Raw genomic sequence first — 18379 nt, 5'->3', positions numbered from 1 at the left:
CTTCTATATCATATGCCAACAAACTTACCGTTGCTCCAAGGATCACCCTTACATACGTGATTGAGAGTCGTGCATACACAATGAAAGATTCACATTCCTTCACTACATCAAAATCTCATACATTCAAAATTAACTTATTAACCTTTTGACATTCTTCTCTTCACATAAACACGACTTATTTGTACTTTCCGTGGCCTTTTGTTGTACCATACACACATGAGCATGACACATCAGCCAGATCAAAACATTATATTCACTTTCTTTTCTTTATACTTTATAGGACGCGGAAACCTCATTGTCAACTCATTCATTCCAACTGTCACCTTCCATTAATTTATCCTTATTAATTAATCCAACATTAATTTTGTCAAACATCCCAAACTCCATAAATACTCTTCTTCTCCCACCCCAACCATCAACCTTAAACCAACCCATTTCTCTCATATTCATATCATACGTTGTCATGGGTAACTACGCTTCATGCACCTTAACCAAACACTCCAAAGCCACCAAAATAATATACCCCAATGGCGAAATCCACAAACTCCGGCAACCACTCAAAGCCGCAGAACTCATGATGGAGTCACCCAACACGTTTCTCGTCAACTCCAAAACCCTCCGAATCGGTGCCCGGCTTGTTGCACTCAATGCCGATGATGATCTGGAGGTTGCTGCCGTTTACGTCATGTTTCCGATGAGCAGACGTAATTCTGTCGTCACAACTGCTGATCTGGCGGCGCTGTTTCTTGCTGTGAAATCTGGGGTGGGTAAAGTTGGAAGCGTGAGGATATTGCCGGAGAATCCGTCGACGCCGCCGAGGTTGAGTTTGGAGGAGATTGAAGAGTTTTCATCGCCGGAGTTTCAGAAGATGATTTCGATGTGTAGATCGAAGAAGCCGTTGTTGGAGACCATAGCGGAAGAACCGGGTTCTACCAGATGATTGTTTTTATGACCCGAAGGGTCATAAAATTGAACAAACCATACGGAGGAAAATGATGTTTTAAGCTAGTTTTTTTTTTTAAATTGAATTTATTATATAGGTATAAAATATTTTTTATATAAATTCTTTTTTGCTAAAAGCAATAAGGGAATTGCTTCATATGTAACAATTGATTTTTTTAAGGTTGCTAATATACTATGGAGTGTTAAATTTTTTTGTTTACCTTTTTATCGTTTAAGAACTGGATTTAAGTTCGATTGATGAGTAATGTTTTTTGAAGGGTAACTATATGTTATGTTCTTGGTATCTTCATGAGTCATGACACAATGTGATTTCTAAATCTTATTTTGGCCTTTTGATTTTGGTTATTCTTCTTGGTACCTTCGTTTCGCTTATTTGTAAATCTTACACAAAATCGAGAGTAGAGAATTAATCTTACAAGTTCATTTTGTTCTTATATAGTGGTTTTAGTTTGCAATAACATAATTTTTAATATGCTATTAACCGGTTTAATGCCAACAATAAACTAACATGCCTTTTACTGACATCCATCACATCAGAAATGGTTAGTTAAAACAACAGACAAGTTTCAACCTGTTTAAATAAGAGACAATTTGGTTTGAACCATTCAACTTAATCATATCGCTTGAACAACCAGGGGTTCAATTCTCTCATTTACTTACAAGTCTCGACCGTTTAAGCGTTTAACTGCGTGATTTGAACCCTCGGCCTCCGGAGATTTGAAGCACTTATTACATCACCAGATACCATATACCATTGGGTCAAATGCCCTTCGGTTCTCAATTGTTTAAATTTTGAACCAAAATTTTATAACAAACATCTATACATGTTTTACAACAAAGGTTATAAAAATAGAAAATTCATCAATGTATGTCTTAAAAAGTAATATTAAACAAATTGTATATATTTGACATTTTACTATACATTTATAGAAAATTCAAAATGCATTATGTAAAAAAAAAAAGTGATGACTAGAGTCTAGATGCAACGTTTTGACTTAATTTATCAGTCTTGTTAATTCACTTTGTATGACAATCATTTTATTTAGTAATAATGGAACTTCCTAAATATAAGCATCCAATGTGTGATTTCCAAGCTTTAGATTACATATATCATTGTCTTTATTTAATGGCCGATTAAACCATCCCAATCATTACATTATTTTCCTTTTCTAATTTGAATGCCAGCTAAAAGATGATATGCAAACATTGTTTTTTAAGTTCAAAGAAAGGATAACATTTATTTTTGAAGAGCTTGTTTCCATCTTTTGACACATACACACATTAGATGCGTTTGATACAAAGCCAATTTACAGATTTCATTTACACATAGAGTTGAAAGAGTACCCCTAGCCAATTTAATTAATCAGAACAGTATTTTATTTAATTACTAGAATGGTAATGATTAAGTGTTCTGATAAAGTTTTAATATCAACTGCAAATCTGATAAATAAAATGGCGCTATGATCGACAATACAAGAAACTTTTAGAATCATGCATCCATAATGCAAAACACAGCAACCGCTTTCTTAGGTAACATGAATCAGATGTGGGTGAGACTCTGTTTGTGACAGATCCTACCAAACATAAAAACATTTTACTTTTAAAGTTAATCTTAAACACAGACACACGCGTGGGTGTATTGTAAAATTTTGTTTAGCGTTTACCAATTGTTGTTGATGGCGATGCAAATGCTGGGCAGTAGTAAAAACTCTAGCCATAATACATATTGGGAGAAGAATGCCAATGACCATTAACAAATACAACTGCAGTAAGGAAATTAACAAATTAATCTTCCAAATAATTATAAAAAAAACAAATGTGGAAACTGGAAAGTACCATGAAACATTTAATGGAGTATGCAGCGGTTACTTTAATGATGACTGGAAGCGAGTAGCGTAACACCAGTAGAGTGATAAACTGCAAGAAAGCAAAAGAATAAATTGAATACAAAACATAGCGACGAATGATAAAAATGATAAAAGAGTGATTATATGTGTGCTTACGAATATGGCAACTACACGGCAACACAGAAGGCTTGTTGAACTTGGAGTTATGTACTCGTTAAAGTCAGATTCTAACGAGTCAAGATTAGTGTCAACCATAGATGAAAACTGCACCCTGAAATAAAATGAGATTTCTCTTAATATTTGTTGTTTGATGATGTAAAGAGCAGATTGAATGAACATTAACCGGAAATTAATTGGAAAGGGAAAGCCGCTATAGTGGAAGAGTTGAGGCGGCGATGTATAGCCAGGCTTGTATGGCTACAACTCATACACAAGCAAACTATTAATTTCCGATCTTTGTTAAAAACTAATGTTAAATGAGAGATAATAACTGAAATATATATCATAGATGACAAACTTGAAGGCAAATTTCACATGTGGTGTTTCCCTTCTCGTTGCACCACCGCTGAACACATTGACGATGGGCGTACTAAAAGATTAATAAAAGTGAAATAAAATTACTCAAATGAATAAATCAAGAAACTATATATGATGCATTGTGAAAATGTAACCTTCGTAATAAAAATATAAAATAAAGAGACAGAGAACCTTAAGGCTGCCACGACATCCACACGGTATCTCCATGCTTGAATCTTGATCTTCATCATGGCAGATTCTGCATTCTGCTAATTTACTTGGCGACGACTCGAAATAAAGATCCATCCTATGAAAAAAAAAAAGAAACAATTACAAAAGTTTGTAACTTGGGAGGACAAGCATGCAGTATTGTTTCCTTCACTATAGATCTCTAGTTTCGTTGATGATTAATGTTAATATATAACATAATTGAGATCACTTATTTCAAATGTTAAATGATTACATAAACAAACAGGCGTGCATATCCATTAATGGAGGTATTGGATGCAGTATAAACTACAAAGCATTTAAAGATGCATCAACACAATGATGCACCGACATATTATGGGTACAAATTCTTGAAAAACTTTAAATGAACAGATAAAAAAATTAAAAGCTGTAATTATGAGCATTATAGAATAAAATGAGATTAAAAAAAAAAAGCATAAGTAAGGGATTATTAAGAATGAGAACCTGAAAATCCCACGGTGAAAAACAAATTTTTGAAGATGCAATGAGCAGTGTATGATAATTTGATGATCAAACGCATGAACAGGAGAATGGAAAGGTTAGAAGAACGGAATTTATGCAAAAGAAAAGAAGGAAGATGAAGCCTTCGGTTCTTGCATTACTCCATGAATAAGGTTTCCTAAGAGTTGCTTGCAGCTTTGGGTTGAAGCAATGGATTGAGTACAACAATGCCGTCTGCATTTGTATAATAAACATTGATTCTTTATCATGTACAGTAATCTATGCCGATTCAACGTTCACCCGCCAAAACCATCTTCAATCTCGATCATTGACTTTCCCTTTGGATCCGGGTTAAGGTTTTTTCGTTTTTGGTTTGTGTTAGGATATTGTGCTTGAAGTTTTGGAAAATGGTTAAAAATATAAAACTTGGGCCTAAATTTTTTTGTGTAGTTAATAATTAGTTGATTATTATATATATCTGGTTAAAAATATAAAAATTGAAGACCACTAAACTATTAAAAATTATGTAAAATTCAAAATAAAAAATGAAAATCTATAAGCTTGGTTTGATTAGTTTTTTGGGTTTTAGTTACACGCCAAATCAAAACAAGGCCAAGAGTTCAAAAAATCAAGTTAGTATCTCTTAAGCACACAAGAAATTTACTATAAACAATTATAAATATCATCGACGGTCGAAAAGTTAGTGGGGAACTAACATGCACACGGTATGATATATATCACACATAAAATCGTCTTAACATCACACTTAATATAACATGGCAGAAGCCTCGAGGAGAATTCAAACTATAAAAAAAACAAATTTTATAGTAAACTTAATTATTATATTTTTAAAATGTTAAACACTATGCAAACTTTTAGTGCATGTGGTTATGATGCGAGTAAACGAGACTTGTATCGGTTTCAAGTGTTGGGATCGTCTTCGGACTTGTATCAGTTAAATTAACCCCCATACATTATGCTTACACAAAAATTCAGCCAGGTTTCATATACGAATCTTTGTTTTTCATGATTAAAATTGATTTTTTCTAACCTTAGTTGTCAACAGAAGAAACGGTTTGTATAAAACAAGAATAATTTTTTACTGAACCATATATGTCCCTATTTTTGGCTTACTGTCCATAAGATAATTACAAATTAAGCTTAAGAAGATCTCACAATATTTTACTGCCAAACATATCCATCAATAGGGGTTACTCGATACTTGGAGCAAACCAATTGAATCGTTTAGGAGAACCGAGTCAGTCGAATGGTTTATTAGAGACACTCAATTCCCACCGTTATTAACTATGCCTTTTGAATATGTATTTTCTAGTCCAAGCAATAGCTAAGTATTCTCGTTAGTATTTATTATAGGGTAAAGTAGTTATGTTTCTTCATTTTATATATATGGTATGAGTTGTGAATACAAAATGTGATTGATCAATTTCTTCATACTGTTTGCTCCTAACTTGGTGTTAGGGCACCCGATTCTTGTTCTCCTCTCCAGTGTATTTGCTTATCATGAATTCTTTGGTTAACAAATCTTGCATATTGTAGCTAGATGACAATATTGATCACAATTATAGCATGTTTCTTTTAATGTTGAGGCTTCTTGTTCATAGTTAAGTCATTGGATCCATTACACGTCCTTTCCTTTTCCTTTATTTACACCTTTGTTTTGTTGTCTCTATAGGGTTAACCTTATTTCACAACATTGTATTTTGCAATGCAAACAAAAGCTTCCCTTTCAGGCCACCTATAGTTGGCCTCCTTAATATAAAGACGAACCACACGCGTTTTTTTGAGGCATCTTTGGGCCAAGATTGCCAATTGTATACCTTCGGGTTAAGATTGTTAGGCATAATGGTTATCTTAGAAGTACATTGAGCACTGGTTGTAGTGCGAGAGGTTAACTCACTTGCTTGGAAAAACACATGAAAGCATATGATCTTGTTATAAATATTACATCCTCTAATACTACTTACTATATGACTTGTTAGAAAGATATAATCACAGAAACATAAACCCATATAACAATTTATGTTCAAAACCCCATAAAAAAATTTATTTTCTTAACACCATTAGTTTGTTGCAATGGTGTTTCGCCTAAAAGAGTCATAACATTTATTCAGCTCTTAACCAAATTTAATCTTAGAATAGTGATGTTCTCCCTCTTTTAATGACATAGCTTTGTTGAATTCGAATATTAGACCCTGTAGGAAAAAATTAATATAACCCCCTCCCCCCCCCCACCTCTGAGCGCTCGGATAAACATACGGTGACAAAAAAAAATTCTATAACATCACATATTTATTAACACAAAAATACCACATCCCAAAATCTAATTTTGTAGCAATCGCTAATCGCTAAATCAGGCAATGAGATAAGAACCAACAATTAATCAAAATTAATTGAAATTAATTGAATCAGCGTCTAGTCGTGATTTTTACCGCGATAAACGGGTGAGAAAAGAGAGAAAAGAAGGGGTAGGAAACAGCAAAACTCCACAGGGCAAAATTACACAAGTTACAAGGTGGGTGGGCCGTTGCAAATCAACCCGACCGGAACCTCAACCTCAAACCTCCATCCTCAAACTCAATCATCGGACACACCGAATGCACTTTGTTCCTCCTGATCATCACCACCTTATTAACTCGATCGGACCCTTAACCCTAAAAAAACAACAAACCCTAACTTAATTTCACTCATACACACAACAGCATGTCTGCTGACAGCTCTCCTGATTTCGACCGAACCGACATCTCCCCACTGGTATAATTATAGTACTCTTGTTTGATTATATTTAAGTTAACCCTTAAATGGGTATAATTGATTCTGAATTACTAATGACCCAAGTTTGGTTCAACATTTACCAAATTGTATATTGCTTCTTGTTGTTAAGGAAATGTAGTAATGTGATTGAATTATTATTCATTTAATATATGTTTAGGTGAATAGTGACGACGACGATGATGATTCAATGGCAAGCAAGAGAAAAGAACCGGCAAGTAACGAGATCGAAAGCAGTAGGAGAAGGAAGAAGAAGAAACAAGGCGGTGGTACGCCCCGTCCCGCCTGCTCTTGGGTGCATTTTAGGTATACGAAACTTATTATTCACTGGTTGTTTTTGTCTTTTGTTTCGAGTTATTGACATGAATAAGCGTGAATGTTGATATTATAGCCGCGAGTTTATTAAGGAGTACAGTGCGTCTCACCCCGAATCATCTGGTCTTAAAGTTGTAAGCGCCGTAATTCTATTTCATTTATAACAAACTTAGTTTTATGTAAACAAGCATCATGCTAAAAGTTGATATTATCGCGTTTTAGGCGACAAAAGCAGCATCGGACGCTTGGAAAGTGATGACTGTTCAAGAGAAAGAGAAATACACTAAACGGGCTCGTGAAGTGTGGGATGATTACTTGAGTTCCACTCCGGCCCGTGAACCAAAACCTAGAAAACAGGTCATATATGATATATCCCTCTTGATCTACAATATTTCTATTTTCTTTTAATATACTTTATGAATTTGGTTTTAGAATGCGCGACGCTTTGATGCTTTTTTATCCAAATCTGATGTGTGACGTGCACACATCACGCATTGAGGCGTTTGTTATTAAGGAAAGTTACTAAAAAATTATTTATAGATAATATTTTTAACCTGTTACTTTAAAACACTAAAATTAAGAATTTTATTTATCACCAAATTAAGTCTTTAACGCTGTGTACAAGTAGTCAATGCATAAGGTACAAGTACTCTATGCATAAACTCACTTTAACTAAGAAATGCGCGCATCAGATGATCAGATTGCATTGTGTGCTTCCCACATTATGCGATTATAGAGTGCATCATTTTCGCATCAGGGAGTTGCAGCGCATCACCCCACCTCATCAGTGCATCATCCGCATTATGCGCTTTTGATTCAAGCATTTTAAAACTAAGTTTATGAATTGCAGGCTAACCTTGTCACAAGGTGCTCACCGGGTCGTTTAGTGAACGTGATGAAACGGTTTACACCCGAACAAAAAGAAGCAGTTAAGGATATCGGGTTCGGTAGCTTACTTGATCTTAAATGTAGAACCTTACGCCGTAGTTTGTGCCTTTGGTTATTGGAACGGTTTAACACAATTAGAAGAAGTTTAGAGATTTGTGGTAAAAGGATTCCTTTATCTCCACGTGATGTGGAACTTGTAATGGGATTACCAGCTACTGGTAGAGATGTGGTGAATTCCGGGCCTGATGATTTAGTAGCAGATTTGCGGTTAAAATATAACGCTTCAAATCGCGGGATTTCTGTGAGGTTTTTGGAGGAGAGATTGGGAGAACCGGAAGCGGGAGATGATTTTAAAAGAGCGTTTCTTTTATACGTGTTGGGCACGCTCTTGTGCCCGACTGCAAGGCTAGATGTTAGTCCATCGTTTCTGCATTTTTTGACTGATATGGATTCAGTTCACGAGTATAATTGGGCAAAGTTTTTGCTTGATAAGTTAGTTAGAGAGGTGTCCCGTTTTCGCCAAGGAAAACAACGCGCAGTCGGTGGCTGTCTTCTTTTTCTCCAGGTGTGTTTACAGGTGTTACTGTTAATGCGTTGTTTAATGTGATTTTTAATTGTTTAAGATTAATGTTTGGATTCTTATCAACATTGGCAGCTGTTTTACTATGAGAGTGTTGCTATTGGTGGACCGTGTGAGCTTGGCCCGATTGTCGTCCCGTGTTTATCTTCATGGACTGAAGAACATATTTCTGAGAGAGAGAAACAAGAGAAAGAGCTAGGTGGCTATGGATCCGGAGAGGTAAGCTGTATGTTTTGAGAATCTAATTAAGTTGTCAAATGCATGGGCCCAATGGGTTACAACCGACTCATGTCAAAACAGGTTATTTTAGTTCGCTTTGGGTTGACCCGTCAACATTATATCTTCCTTGAGTATTAGGCCCGTAGACGAACCGAACGGGGTTCGTCGATCAAACAGGAACAATTAAAGGGAATGGTTTTCTTGTTCGTGTTCGGTGGTTCGTGAAGAATATAAACTTTTTCGTGTTCGTTTGTTAATAGTATAGTGAATGGTTAAAGACGTAAGTGTAGACAAACGAACAAACGTAATTGAGTTATTGAACGTAGGTGAACGAACATAAAAGAACAAAAATTGAGCGAACACCAATTAAAATTGAATGTCAAAATCAATTTGTTGGGCCTAAAAATGAATAAAACTAGAGTAAATTGTATTGAGTGAGAATTTAATTTCATAAAACTAGGCTAAGTTGTAACGGGTCTAAGAAATTTGAATGAATATATACACAAACAAGCTTACTTAAACCTAAATAACTAAAATAAACGACCGCAAATGAACAAACAAACATAAATGAACATAAGCGAACTTCCTGACGAAAGGTATATTGAATGTTCGGTTCATTACAGGCCTGTCAATTATGCATTAGAAGTGATTAAATACCTATATCTTTAAGATATTGATATATTTAGATTAGGATATATAAGGAGGTTGTAAGCATTTAATTACAGTGTGGGAATTTAGTGTACTTATTTGTCGTGTTGGGTATAGAATAGAATCCTTATCAAACATTTCTGAGTAAGTTGATGAACTTTGATGTCTCTAGTAATTACTTCCAGGTTAACAGTTTTTATAAAACTATTCACGCCATTTTTAGAGAATTAAGGTTAAGGACTTTAAGGTTAAGGACTTTTAGAGAATGCCATTTTTGTATCTTAGCTTTAGCGTATGGACTTAGACTCTTCTACATTTTAGGCGGATTTTGCTTGTATTTGTTCTTTTTTTGGTATGTCTATTTGGATTTATGATTTCATATGTGCTGGTATTTGACTATGCCACTTTATCACTATAAGTTTTGTTATTGGTACATGTGTGTTTATATGTTGCATGCTTTGGAGTCGGGGGTCTCTTTGGAAGCAACCTCTCTATCCTCATGGATAGAGGTAAGGTCTGCCTACATCACACCTTCCCCAGACCCTACCAATAGCTTTTGCTATTTGTGGGATTTACTGGGTACGCTTGTTGTTGTGTAAAACTATTCACACAGTTTTTTTATATATCTATTGATTTATGCCGTTGTGCAGGTGGTTTGCAATGAAAAAGGTCTAGGGTTAAGTTTATCAGTTGAGAAATTTAATGTTGGTGCACTCCCATTGGTAGCTAGAGGTCAACGCAATGTTGTACCTCTACATGAAGAAAATCTGGTAAAGTCATAACTATTTTTGCTACTGCTACTACTACTACTATTATTATTATTATTATTATTATTATTTATTTCATGCTATAAAGTTGTTGAAAAGTGTTGAGCTTGTAATGATGCAGGGGAACGAGGGGCTGACTTACAAAGACGACAATACCCTTTCATCCAAGATCGAAGGTTACGGGTACAGTAACACACTGGATTACTCAAACATGAATGATCACACTGATATAAGAACCTACGGTCAAAACCAAAGCCAAGTGACGTGTCCTCTTCCAAGCTGTAACTTCACATGTCTGTTTGAACTCTTATCCGATCACTTCACAACCGAACACTGGGACGCGGGCCACCGTTTCCTATACAACTGCCCGGTATCCGTGTCGTTAGGCATGGATGAAACGTTTCTTGTACTTCAAGCTGAAGAAGACGGGCTTCTTTTTATACTCAACAAAGGGACCGAAAACATAGGTCACACAGTTATGGTTACTTGTATTGGACCGAGTGCTTCTAATGAACGGTTTTTATATTGTTTAGTTTCAGAAAGAGGAAGCAGCTCGTTGAGATTGAAGTCGTATACGCAGACTTTGCCGGGCCGGGTTGATGGGATTCCGCCTTCGGATTTTCTTTTGGTTCCTTTTGGGTATCTTAATTCATGTGGGGAGTTGAATTTGGAGGTTTGTATATGGAACTCATCAGATTTAGTTGGAGTGAGATCTTAAAAGAGTTTCAAAGTTATATTTTTGGATTAGAAAGTGTATGTAATAGCCATCTTGTCTTCTGGTTTTAGTATCTGAAACGATGGAGTATCATATATAACTGTTGCATAAAACTAATGCCTAGTTGGTAGTTACCATTTTACCAATTAATCAAGTGCTTACAGGTGAGTTTACATATTGTATTTTCCTGGTGCATTATTCTTGATTTACAGTAGGGATGAGCTCAGTAAGGACCGCTTTCGATTCTGAATTTCTGAATCTTGATTTTCTTTAAAACTTGGCAACTATCGAAAATACTCGGTTTGGTATCGGTGTTGTAGGCAAAAATTCAGCAGTACTGGTATCGAAATAAACCGTACGACATCAAACACTTGCTACCAAATAGGTATCAGCGGTAGCTGTTTCGGGTACCGGTATTATTTTCTCATCTCTAATTTATACATTCTTATTTATTATTATTTTTTCTTAATTAGTTTATTTGCATATGCTTAGATTACATAACTATACCGTTACAAGCTTCAAAAATTTATACGCTCAACTAAAGCTAAAAAATGTCATATTTATCAAGTTTTAATAACATTCTTTAATAGCCATTTTATACGTATCTTTTGCATTTGTTTAAACCCTATTTTTTTTATTTGAATTTTGATAAACACTGACTTATAAGCGAGCGGATTAAATGCCTCCTCTTTTGTTCTCACTACGGCAAATAATGGAACAATCAAATCTGTATGTTCAAACAAGATTATGAAACTCGAATCAGATTAAACGGAACATGTGCAATCCCATGATAATCAAACGATAGATAATCTAGTTTGAACATTTAGTTGCATGACAAAAACTTTTAAAACTGAAATTCTAAAAATTTGAAGTTACATGCTGGTGTATGTGAAAATTTAAAATTTTAGGAAAATAAGGTTACAAGATCATTTTTTTAGATTGTTTTTGACGAATCAATATTATAATTTAACACTCATTAAATAAATAAACTCGATAAAACTAATAATGTATCTGGTCCCAACTTGGGACAAGTATAAAATTTGACCCCATTCAATAAAATAATAATTTTTTTAAATTCCAATGTAAATATGTCGGTCCTAAACTATAAATTAATAATTACTAAAATATTTTAATATTTTAGGATTGTCTAGTAAAAAAAAATTGATCTATAGTCACTTGTTTTTTATGAACTTCAAATTTATATGGAGTTTTAAATCTTCTCATTACACTTAAGAGTTGATGCACTGTATTCTCGTATTGCAACAAAAAGTTATAAAGAGTTGTTGCCGCTTGCAATGCTTCTTTCCAGAGATGACCAGTATCAAAGGTAGTTCGTCATCATTAACCGGATTATAATTTTCTAAATTTGGAAAAGTTTATACATAAAGTTGCTCCAATTATTCACCGCTTAAAATGAGTCAATATTACCTCCACAGTGAACTTGTAAATGATGGAGTGGCCCCCAAGAAGCTAGGTGTTACTCTTATGGTTATGGAGCCACGTGTGAAGATAAACTGATGAGTGTACGTGTGACCATGCATCTTCATAAACATCAAACTTTGTCCACTATCGACAGTTTCCTTAGGCATCACATAAGCAAACAAAACCCGGTTTAAAAGATAGATTCTGTCAATCGAATCTCTAAGCTTTTCACTTTTCAAACCACCTTTAGTCCCCCCCACAATGATATTCCTTACGGCTAGCTTCAACGCTAATTACATTCGTCAATAAGGTTTCTAATTAGATTACCTACGTACCGTAATCCCGCCAACTAGTAAATATTAATTAATAACAAAGTAAAACCTTAATTAAGAATGATCATTTGATGTTTATAGTTAGTTCAAGATCCTTAAGTTCGCGTGGTTTCGATAAGCCTCATGTAATTAGTAATGAAAGTTAGCACCACACATAAAAAGTAACCCTTTGGTGCAAAGAAAAGAATAGTATCACATATATATCTCCACAGCATCTTTTTTAGGCAGCTTCTAGTAACTTTAGCATGTGCCTTTGGTGGTTGATAACTAAATACTATAGACCACTAAAATGAGCAAAAATGGACACAAAGGGTATATTCAAAATTTTTAAAACCTCACAAATTGAATATCTAAAACGAATTACGTTATTTTTGTAATAGTGATATTTTGCGCAAAATAAGGAAAAATGGTGTTCATCGTCGGCATGACCAATTATGTGACATCATATAGTTAAAGATTGCCTATTATCATCGGAATTGTTTTGAACTTTGATCTCCTGCCCGACCACCTGTTTTGTGATCTTTTAAACTATGATGCTGGTAGATAACCATGCATACCCGGTAGCACAAGCACACGCGTGCCGTAGAATAGTGTTTTGTTTATTTTTAATTTTATTTTGAAATAACAAACTTAATAAGTGACTCAACTCTCAAGAAGTTGAAGCCAATGATAATGTAATGTGATAAAAAGGGTTTAAATTGGTGTAAAGAAATTCAAACATTGCTTAGGAATATCAAAGCGTGTTGACTGTTTCTCATTGACATTTCAATTATTGGTAGTAGGTTTATTAGGAATATGAAAAATTAAAGAGAGAGGAAGCTGTGAGTAGCTTTAAAGAAAAGATGGATAGAATAGAATCAACAATTACAGAAGGCTCATTGTTGTGGATGCTTAATTAATATTATTATAGTAATTGAAAATCAAACAGGAAAAACCCACATCCAATGAGTGGAAATCAAAGTAACAAACACATTCTTTCTTGAATAAAAAACCTAAAGAAAATCATTTTATAACTTTTAATTTCTTCCCTTTACAATTTTTTATAACTAGTAAAATCCGTACATGTTAAATATATAACTTCTTCTGAGTAGAAAACTGTAGTATTTGGTTATTGTAACGAGAGTTTGAAAAGTAGCGTAATTATAAGCAATTATATAAGCATCTTACTGATCGTATTTAAAAAAACAAGTAAATTATACATTATGTTAGGTCTCTATATAAAAAAAGTTATATGCATTATTTTAAAGTAGCTCGGTTTGATAACCTCTTAATGATTCCATTAAAATGTTACCTTTGAAATTTGAATCGGTCAAGGATAGAGTGAGTTTGGTTTAATAAAAAGACACAATTTGATACTCCGTATTTCATGGAGCCTCTTAATAATTGGTGACATTTTAATGATTCATTACAAGATTGTCAAAACAACCCTTCTTCAGTTGTATATCATCAAATTGAAATGAGCAACTAAAAGGATAGGGTCCGCTGTTATATTCTACTCATTCAAGATATAATTTATCTACACTACGTACGTTCATATATGAATGACTATGGATATTCTGATCCTCTGAAGAGGTAGGTCCCAGCAGAGCCCAGTTGGACCCGCAAGACTCACCTTGAAGAGGGACGTCTGCGCAACGACCAACTGCTTCCGCAAGACCCACCATGATCAGAGAAGACCTTACGCGCAGTACGCCAGCTGTACCCGCAGGGAAAACCTCCCAATGGTGAAGTACCCCGCTTGTTCCCGCAGTTGCGGATACAAGCCATCAGGGAAGGCTACCCGCACTGATAGCAAGGCTACACGCACAAAGCACTAACTCTTGCTACTTCAGTAATGTCACCTGAAGGAATGAGCAAGGCGGGAATACTCCCGCCCAAATGAGCCAGTCCGTATGCTTTTGGAAGATCTTTTGTATTATACCTGCCAAGGTATGGGCAAAACAGACGATCTGACCAAAACAGCCCATGAACCAATCACAGGGTGACAGCTCACCGACAACAGTACGAGGAGGAGCACCCTCTAGTACTGTTCACTATTAGCCGCTGCCTACTCACCAACCCTTACTATGGGACGTGCGTAGCCTACAGTTGGTGGAACAGTGCATAGCCGGCAGTAAAGGAACAGTATACAGCCGACCTTGTCACTGTCGGCCGCAGCCTATCCACCAACCAGCATGGCTTGTGCGTAGCCCACTGTTGGGTAGAACAGGAATACTATTCAGCCGGCTGTACCTTCTTGGAAACCTACCCTCGGCTATAAATACTCCAACACCTTGGAATGGTAAGGACATCATCTGATATCTCATTATCTTCTCTAGCAATCTCTTAATATACACTTATATTCAGAGCAATCTAGTCTGATTCTCACGCCGGAGGGTGGTCACAAGGTGGAACCCCCCCTTCTCAGTGACGAGCTTACGGTGTCTGTTTTGCAGGTCACCTGAAGAACAACTTTCTTTGCTGGACCTCATCCTCGTGGGAAACATTACTTAACCCCCAGATTATCCGTAATCTGCCCGGGGTCACTTAGTGTTTCTTCATTGGCGCCATCCGTAAATAAAAGCTAGAACTAATTCTTAGTTTTTTCAAAATTTCTGAAGAAATGGTTAACGTTACTCCGGGTCCCAAGGCCAGTAAGTGACCAAGAAACCCCGGTGACCACAACCCCAGCAACTGGGGGGAACACCGGTGGTTACACAAATTTTACGAACACTACCCCGGTTACCCAAGCCGGGACAAGTGCAGTAAACAATATTTCACTGGGGTTCACTGATGCCCAGTTGGAGAAACGGACGAGGGTCCCTCGCCAAACACTCGATCAAGTTAAGGCGTGGGCCGAAGCACGTCAAAAAGAGTTCCAAGCTGAGTTGGATGAACGCTTGCGTTCACTTCAACAGGCTGACGAATTCGGCAGTACTCGCCAACATCTCAACATGAACAGTGAGTGCGAGTACTCGGACGATGAGCGGGAAGAATCCGATACCGACGCAAACCCTCGCCGTAAGGCAAAAGGGAAGCGTAAGGAAACGGACTTCCAACCGACAAGGAATTTTGGAGAAACCTTTAAACCAACGAACGCGGGGAGAAACCCACGTGACTTCTCCAAAACCTTTAGACCAACTGCTGCAAATGCAGGAAAGTCCAAGTTTGCAAGGGACATTGCGGAAGCAATCGCCCCGAGAAGTGCCAAACAAATGTCCAACATCGGCACTTATGATGGTCTATCCGACCCAGACGACCACTTGAACAGATTCATTGCGGGGGCAACCGTCAGTAACTGGACGGAACCCACGTGGTGTTATATGTTCCAGATGACTCTGGTTGGAGCGGCCAGGGCATGGTTCGATCGTTTACCGGTCCACCACATCTATGATTGGGCGGACTTTCAGAACAAGTTCAGCCAACACTTCAGCCAACAGAGGAAATATACTGAAGAACAGTGGACGATCCTCAACTGCGTTAGAGAGGAGGATGAATCTTTACTAGACTTCATCACTCGCTTCAACTCCAAAAAGCTGAGTCTGGGCAACATAAGTGAAGATCTTGTTCGCGCCGCTTTCATCCAGGGGCGCCGAATACCCAGAGCTTATCCGCACATTGACGGGTAAGGACGGCATGCCATCCACATGGGATGCCATCATGACGGCGGCCAAGCGCTTTGCCGAGACGGAGAAGCAACTGGGAAGGGATCTTCCCCAGAGTACACACCTCTACACGCAAAGGACTAGAGAAAACAATGTTCGGATCCGCCCGGCAGAACAAAGGAGGAAGCTAGGTATTTGGCAGTCAAGGGTGAACTTTGACACCTCATCCAGCTCTCGCCCTCTGTTGGCGGAAGAGATAACACACACCCTTCAAGCCGAAACACCGGTGGACGCCACTCACCAAAAGCGTCACGGAGATATTTGCCACCGAAAAACTACCATGGCCAAAAGCTCCAATGATCCGGCAGCGACCTAATGCGGATCAAAGCAAATCCTGTGACTTCCACGGGACAAAAGGTCATAGTACGGAGGAGTGTACATCCTTGAAGGATATTGTTGAAACATTCGTCAAGGATGGAAGACTTGCACACCTTGTGGCATCAATAAAGAAGGGAGGAAGGAATGATAACCGGTACAGAGGCAATGGACGAAAGCCCGTTGACATCAACATCAACATGGTTCATGGCAACATCAGAGGAAGAAAAAGGCGAGCGACAGAACCATTCGCGTGGAAGGAAGCTGAGGTACGCTTCCCGCGAGTGCCAGGAGGACCCAGCAAAGAAGGCCCCTATCGTCATCAAAAGCCAGCTGGGGCACTACATCACTTCTCGCACTCTTGCTGACAACGGCGCCTCGTCAACGGTGATGTACAAGCAGTTCTTCGACAAGCTAGATGACGAAGACAAGGAACGCCTGGAAACGGTCTACGCCTCGATGGAAGGGTTCGACGGCAGCACAAACACCCCCCTGGGTATCCTATCTTTCCCCGTCACTCTTATGAACGGGAATCACTCACGCACAGAAGACGTGGATTTTGTCGTGATGAGGAAGCCACACCACACATACGACATTCTCTTCGGAAGAGACGAATGGCAAGATTCAACGCCGTGGTATCTTCAGTCCACGGCATGATGGGATGGCCAACAGCTGAGGGGTGTTAGCGATGATCACCGGCATTCCCCAGGTATGCATCGCATCTGTCTCATCTAAACCCAAACCAAAGATGGCTAAACCAACCATCACCGAACCGGAAAGGTAGGCCTTCAACGGCAAATACCCTGACCAGGCCGTTACCATTGGCCCAACAGTTGTTGATCCCACACGCACCTTACTCAAACGCTTACTACAGAAAAACGCTGACATCTTCGCGTGGACACCAGCTGACATGACTGGTGTACCCCGAAGTAAGGCAGAGCATAAGCTCAAGTGCGATCCGGCTGTTATGCCAGTCGTACAAAAGCGCAGAGTAATGGGGCCAGAACAAACTAACGCGTGTAGAACCCAAGTCAAGGAACTCCTTGACGCAGGCATCGTACGCGTTAGCAGATATCAAACATGGGTTGCAAATCCCGTTATGGTACCGAAGAATAACAAACAATGGCGCATGTGCATAGATTTCAAGGACTTAAACAAAGCATGCCCCAAAGATTGTTATCCGTTACCCGAAATTGATCTTAAGGTGGATTCGTTAGCACCGTTTCGCCTTAAATGCTTCCTGGATGCGTATAAGGGGTACCATCAAATACACATAGCCGTTGATGATCAGGACAAAACCGCTTTTCGGACGCCCGATGGTACATTTTGTTATCAAATGATGCTATTTGGACTTAAGAATGCCGGGTTCCACATACCAACGCCTGATGGACAACCAGTTTCATGCCCAAATTGGGAGGAACTTGGAAGTCTACATGGATGACTTGGTCATCAAAAGCCCTGACGCAGAAGCAATGTTGAAAGACATCGAAGAAACTTTCAACACGCTCAGGAAGATAAACATGAAGCTCAACCCGAACAAGTGTGCCTTTGAATGGAAGAAGGGAAGTTCTTGGGGGTCATCGTCACTAAAGATGGCTTCAGAGCGAACCCTGAAAAGGTCGAAGCCATTATTAAAATGGAATCACCTACTACCATCAAACAGGCTCAGACACTGAATGGACGACTAGTCGCACTTAATCGCTTTTTGGCAAACCACGCGGATAAGTC

At 37.8% G+C, this 18379-nt stretch overlaps 3 protein-coding genes across 3 annotated transcripts; 2 read left to right on the top strand and 1 right to left on the bottom strand.

Moving 5' to 3' along the window:
• Positions 1-463: 463 nt before the first annotated feature.
• Positions 464-940, top strand: LOC143617743 (uncharacterized). Its single transcript, XM_077090208.1, has one exon. The coding sequence runs from the start codon at positions 464-466 to the stop codon at positions 938-940; it is 477 nt and encodes a 158-aa protein (XP_076946323.1).
• A 1459-nt stretch (positions 941-2399) lies between these two features.
• Positions 2400-3636, bottom strand: LOC143617745 (uncharacterized). Its single transcript, XM_077090209.1, has 7 exons — positions 3519-3636; positions 3328-3399; positions 3154-3227; positions 2967-3081; positions 2800-2880; positions 2628-2726; positions 2400-2537 (listed from the first exon to the last, which is right to left on the bottom strand). Exons 1-7 carry the CDS (start codon positions 3630-3632, stop codon positions 2490-2492), a joined length of 603 nt encoding a protein of 200 aa, XP_076946324.1. The 5' UTR covers positions 3633-3636; the 3' UTR covers positions 2400-2489.
• A 3351-nt stretch (positions 3637-6987) lies between these two features.
• LOC143617738 (uncharacterized) lies at positions 6988-11166 on the top strand. The gene is made up of 7 exons (XM_077090205.1): positions 6988-7112; positions 7198-7255; positions 7344-7478; positions 7972-8574; positions 8665-8808; positions 10107-10226; positions 10345-11166. Exons 1-7 carry the CDS (start codon positions 6997-6999, stop codon positions 10939-10941), a joined length of 1773 nt encoding a protein of 590 aa, XP_076946320.1. The 5' UTR covers positions 6988-6996; the 3' UTR covers positions 10942-11166.
• Positions 11167-18379: the final 7213 nt, after the last annotated feature.

Source organism: Bidens hawaiensis, unplaced genomic scaffold (genome assembly GCF_021521415.1).
Source record: "Bidens hawaiensis isolate Kalapana, Puna unplaced genomic scaffold, B.hawaiensis_p1.1 tig00057704_1, whole genome shotgun sequence".
In the NCBI taxonomy this organism is placed as follows: domain Eukaryota; kingdom Viridiplantae; phylum Streptophyta; class Magnoliopsida; order Asterales; family Asteraceae; genus Bidens; species Bidens hawaiensis.
This window is presented reverse-complemented; position numbering and strand designations above follow the sequence as displayed.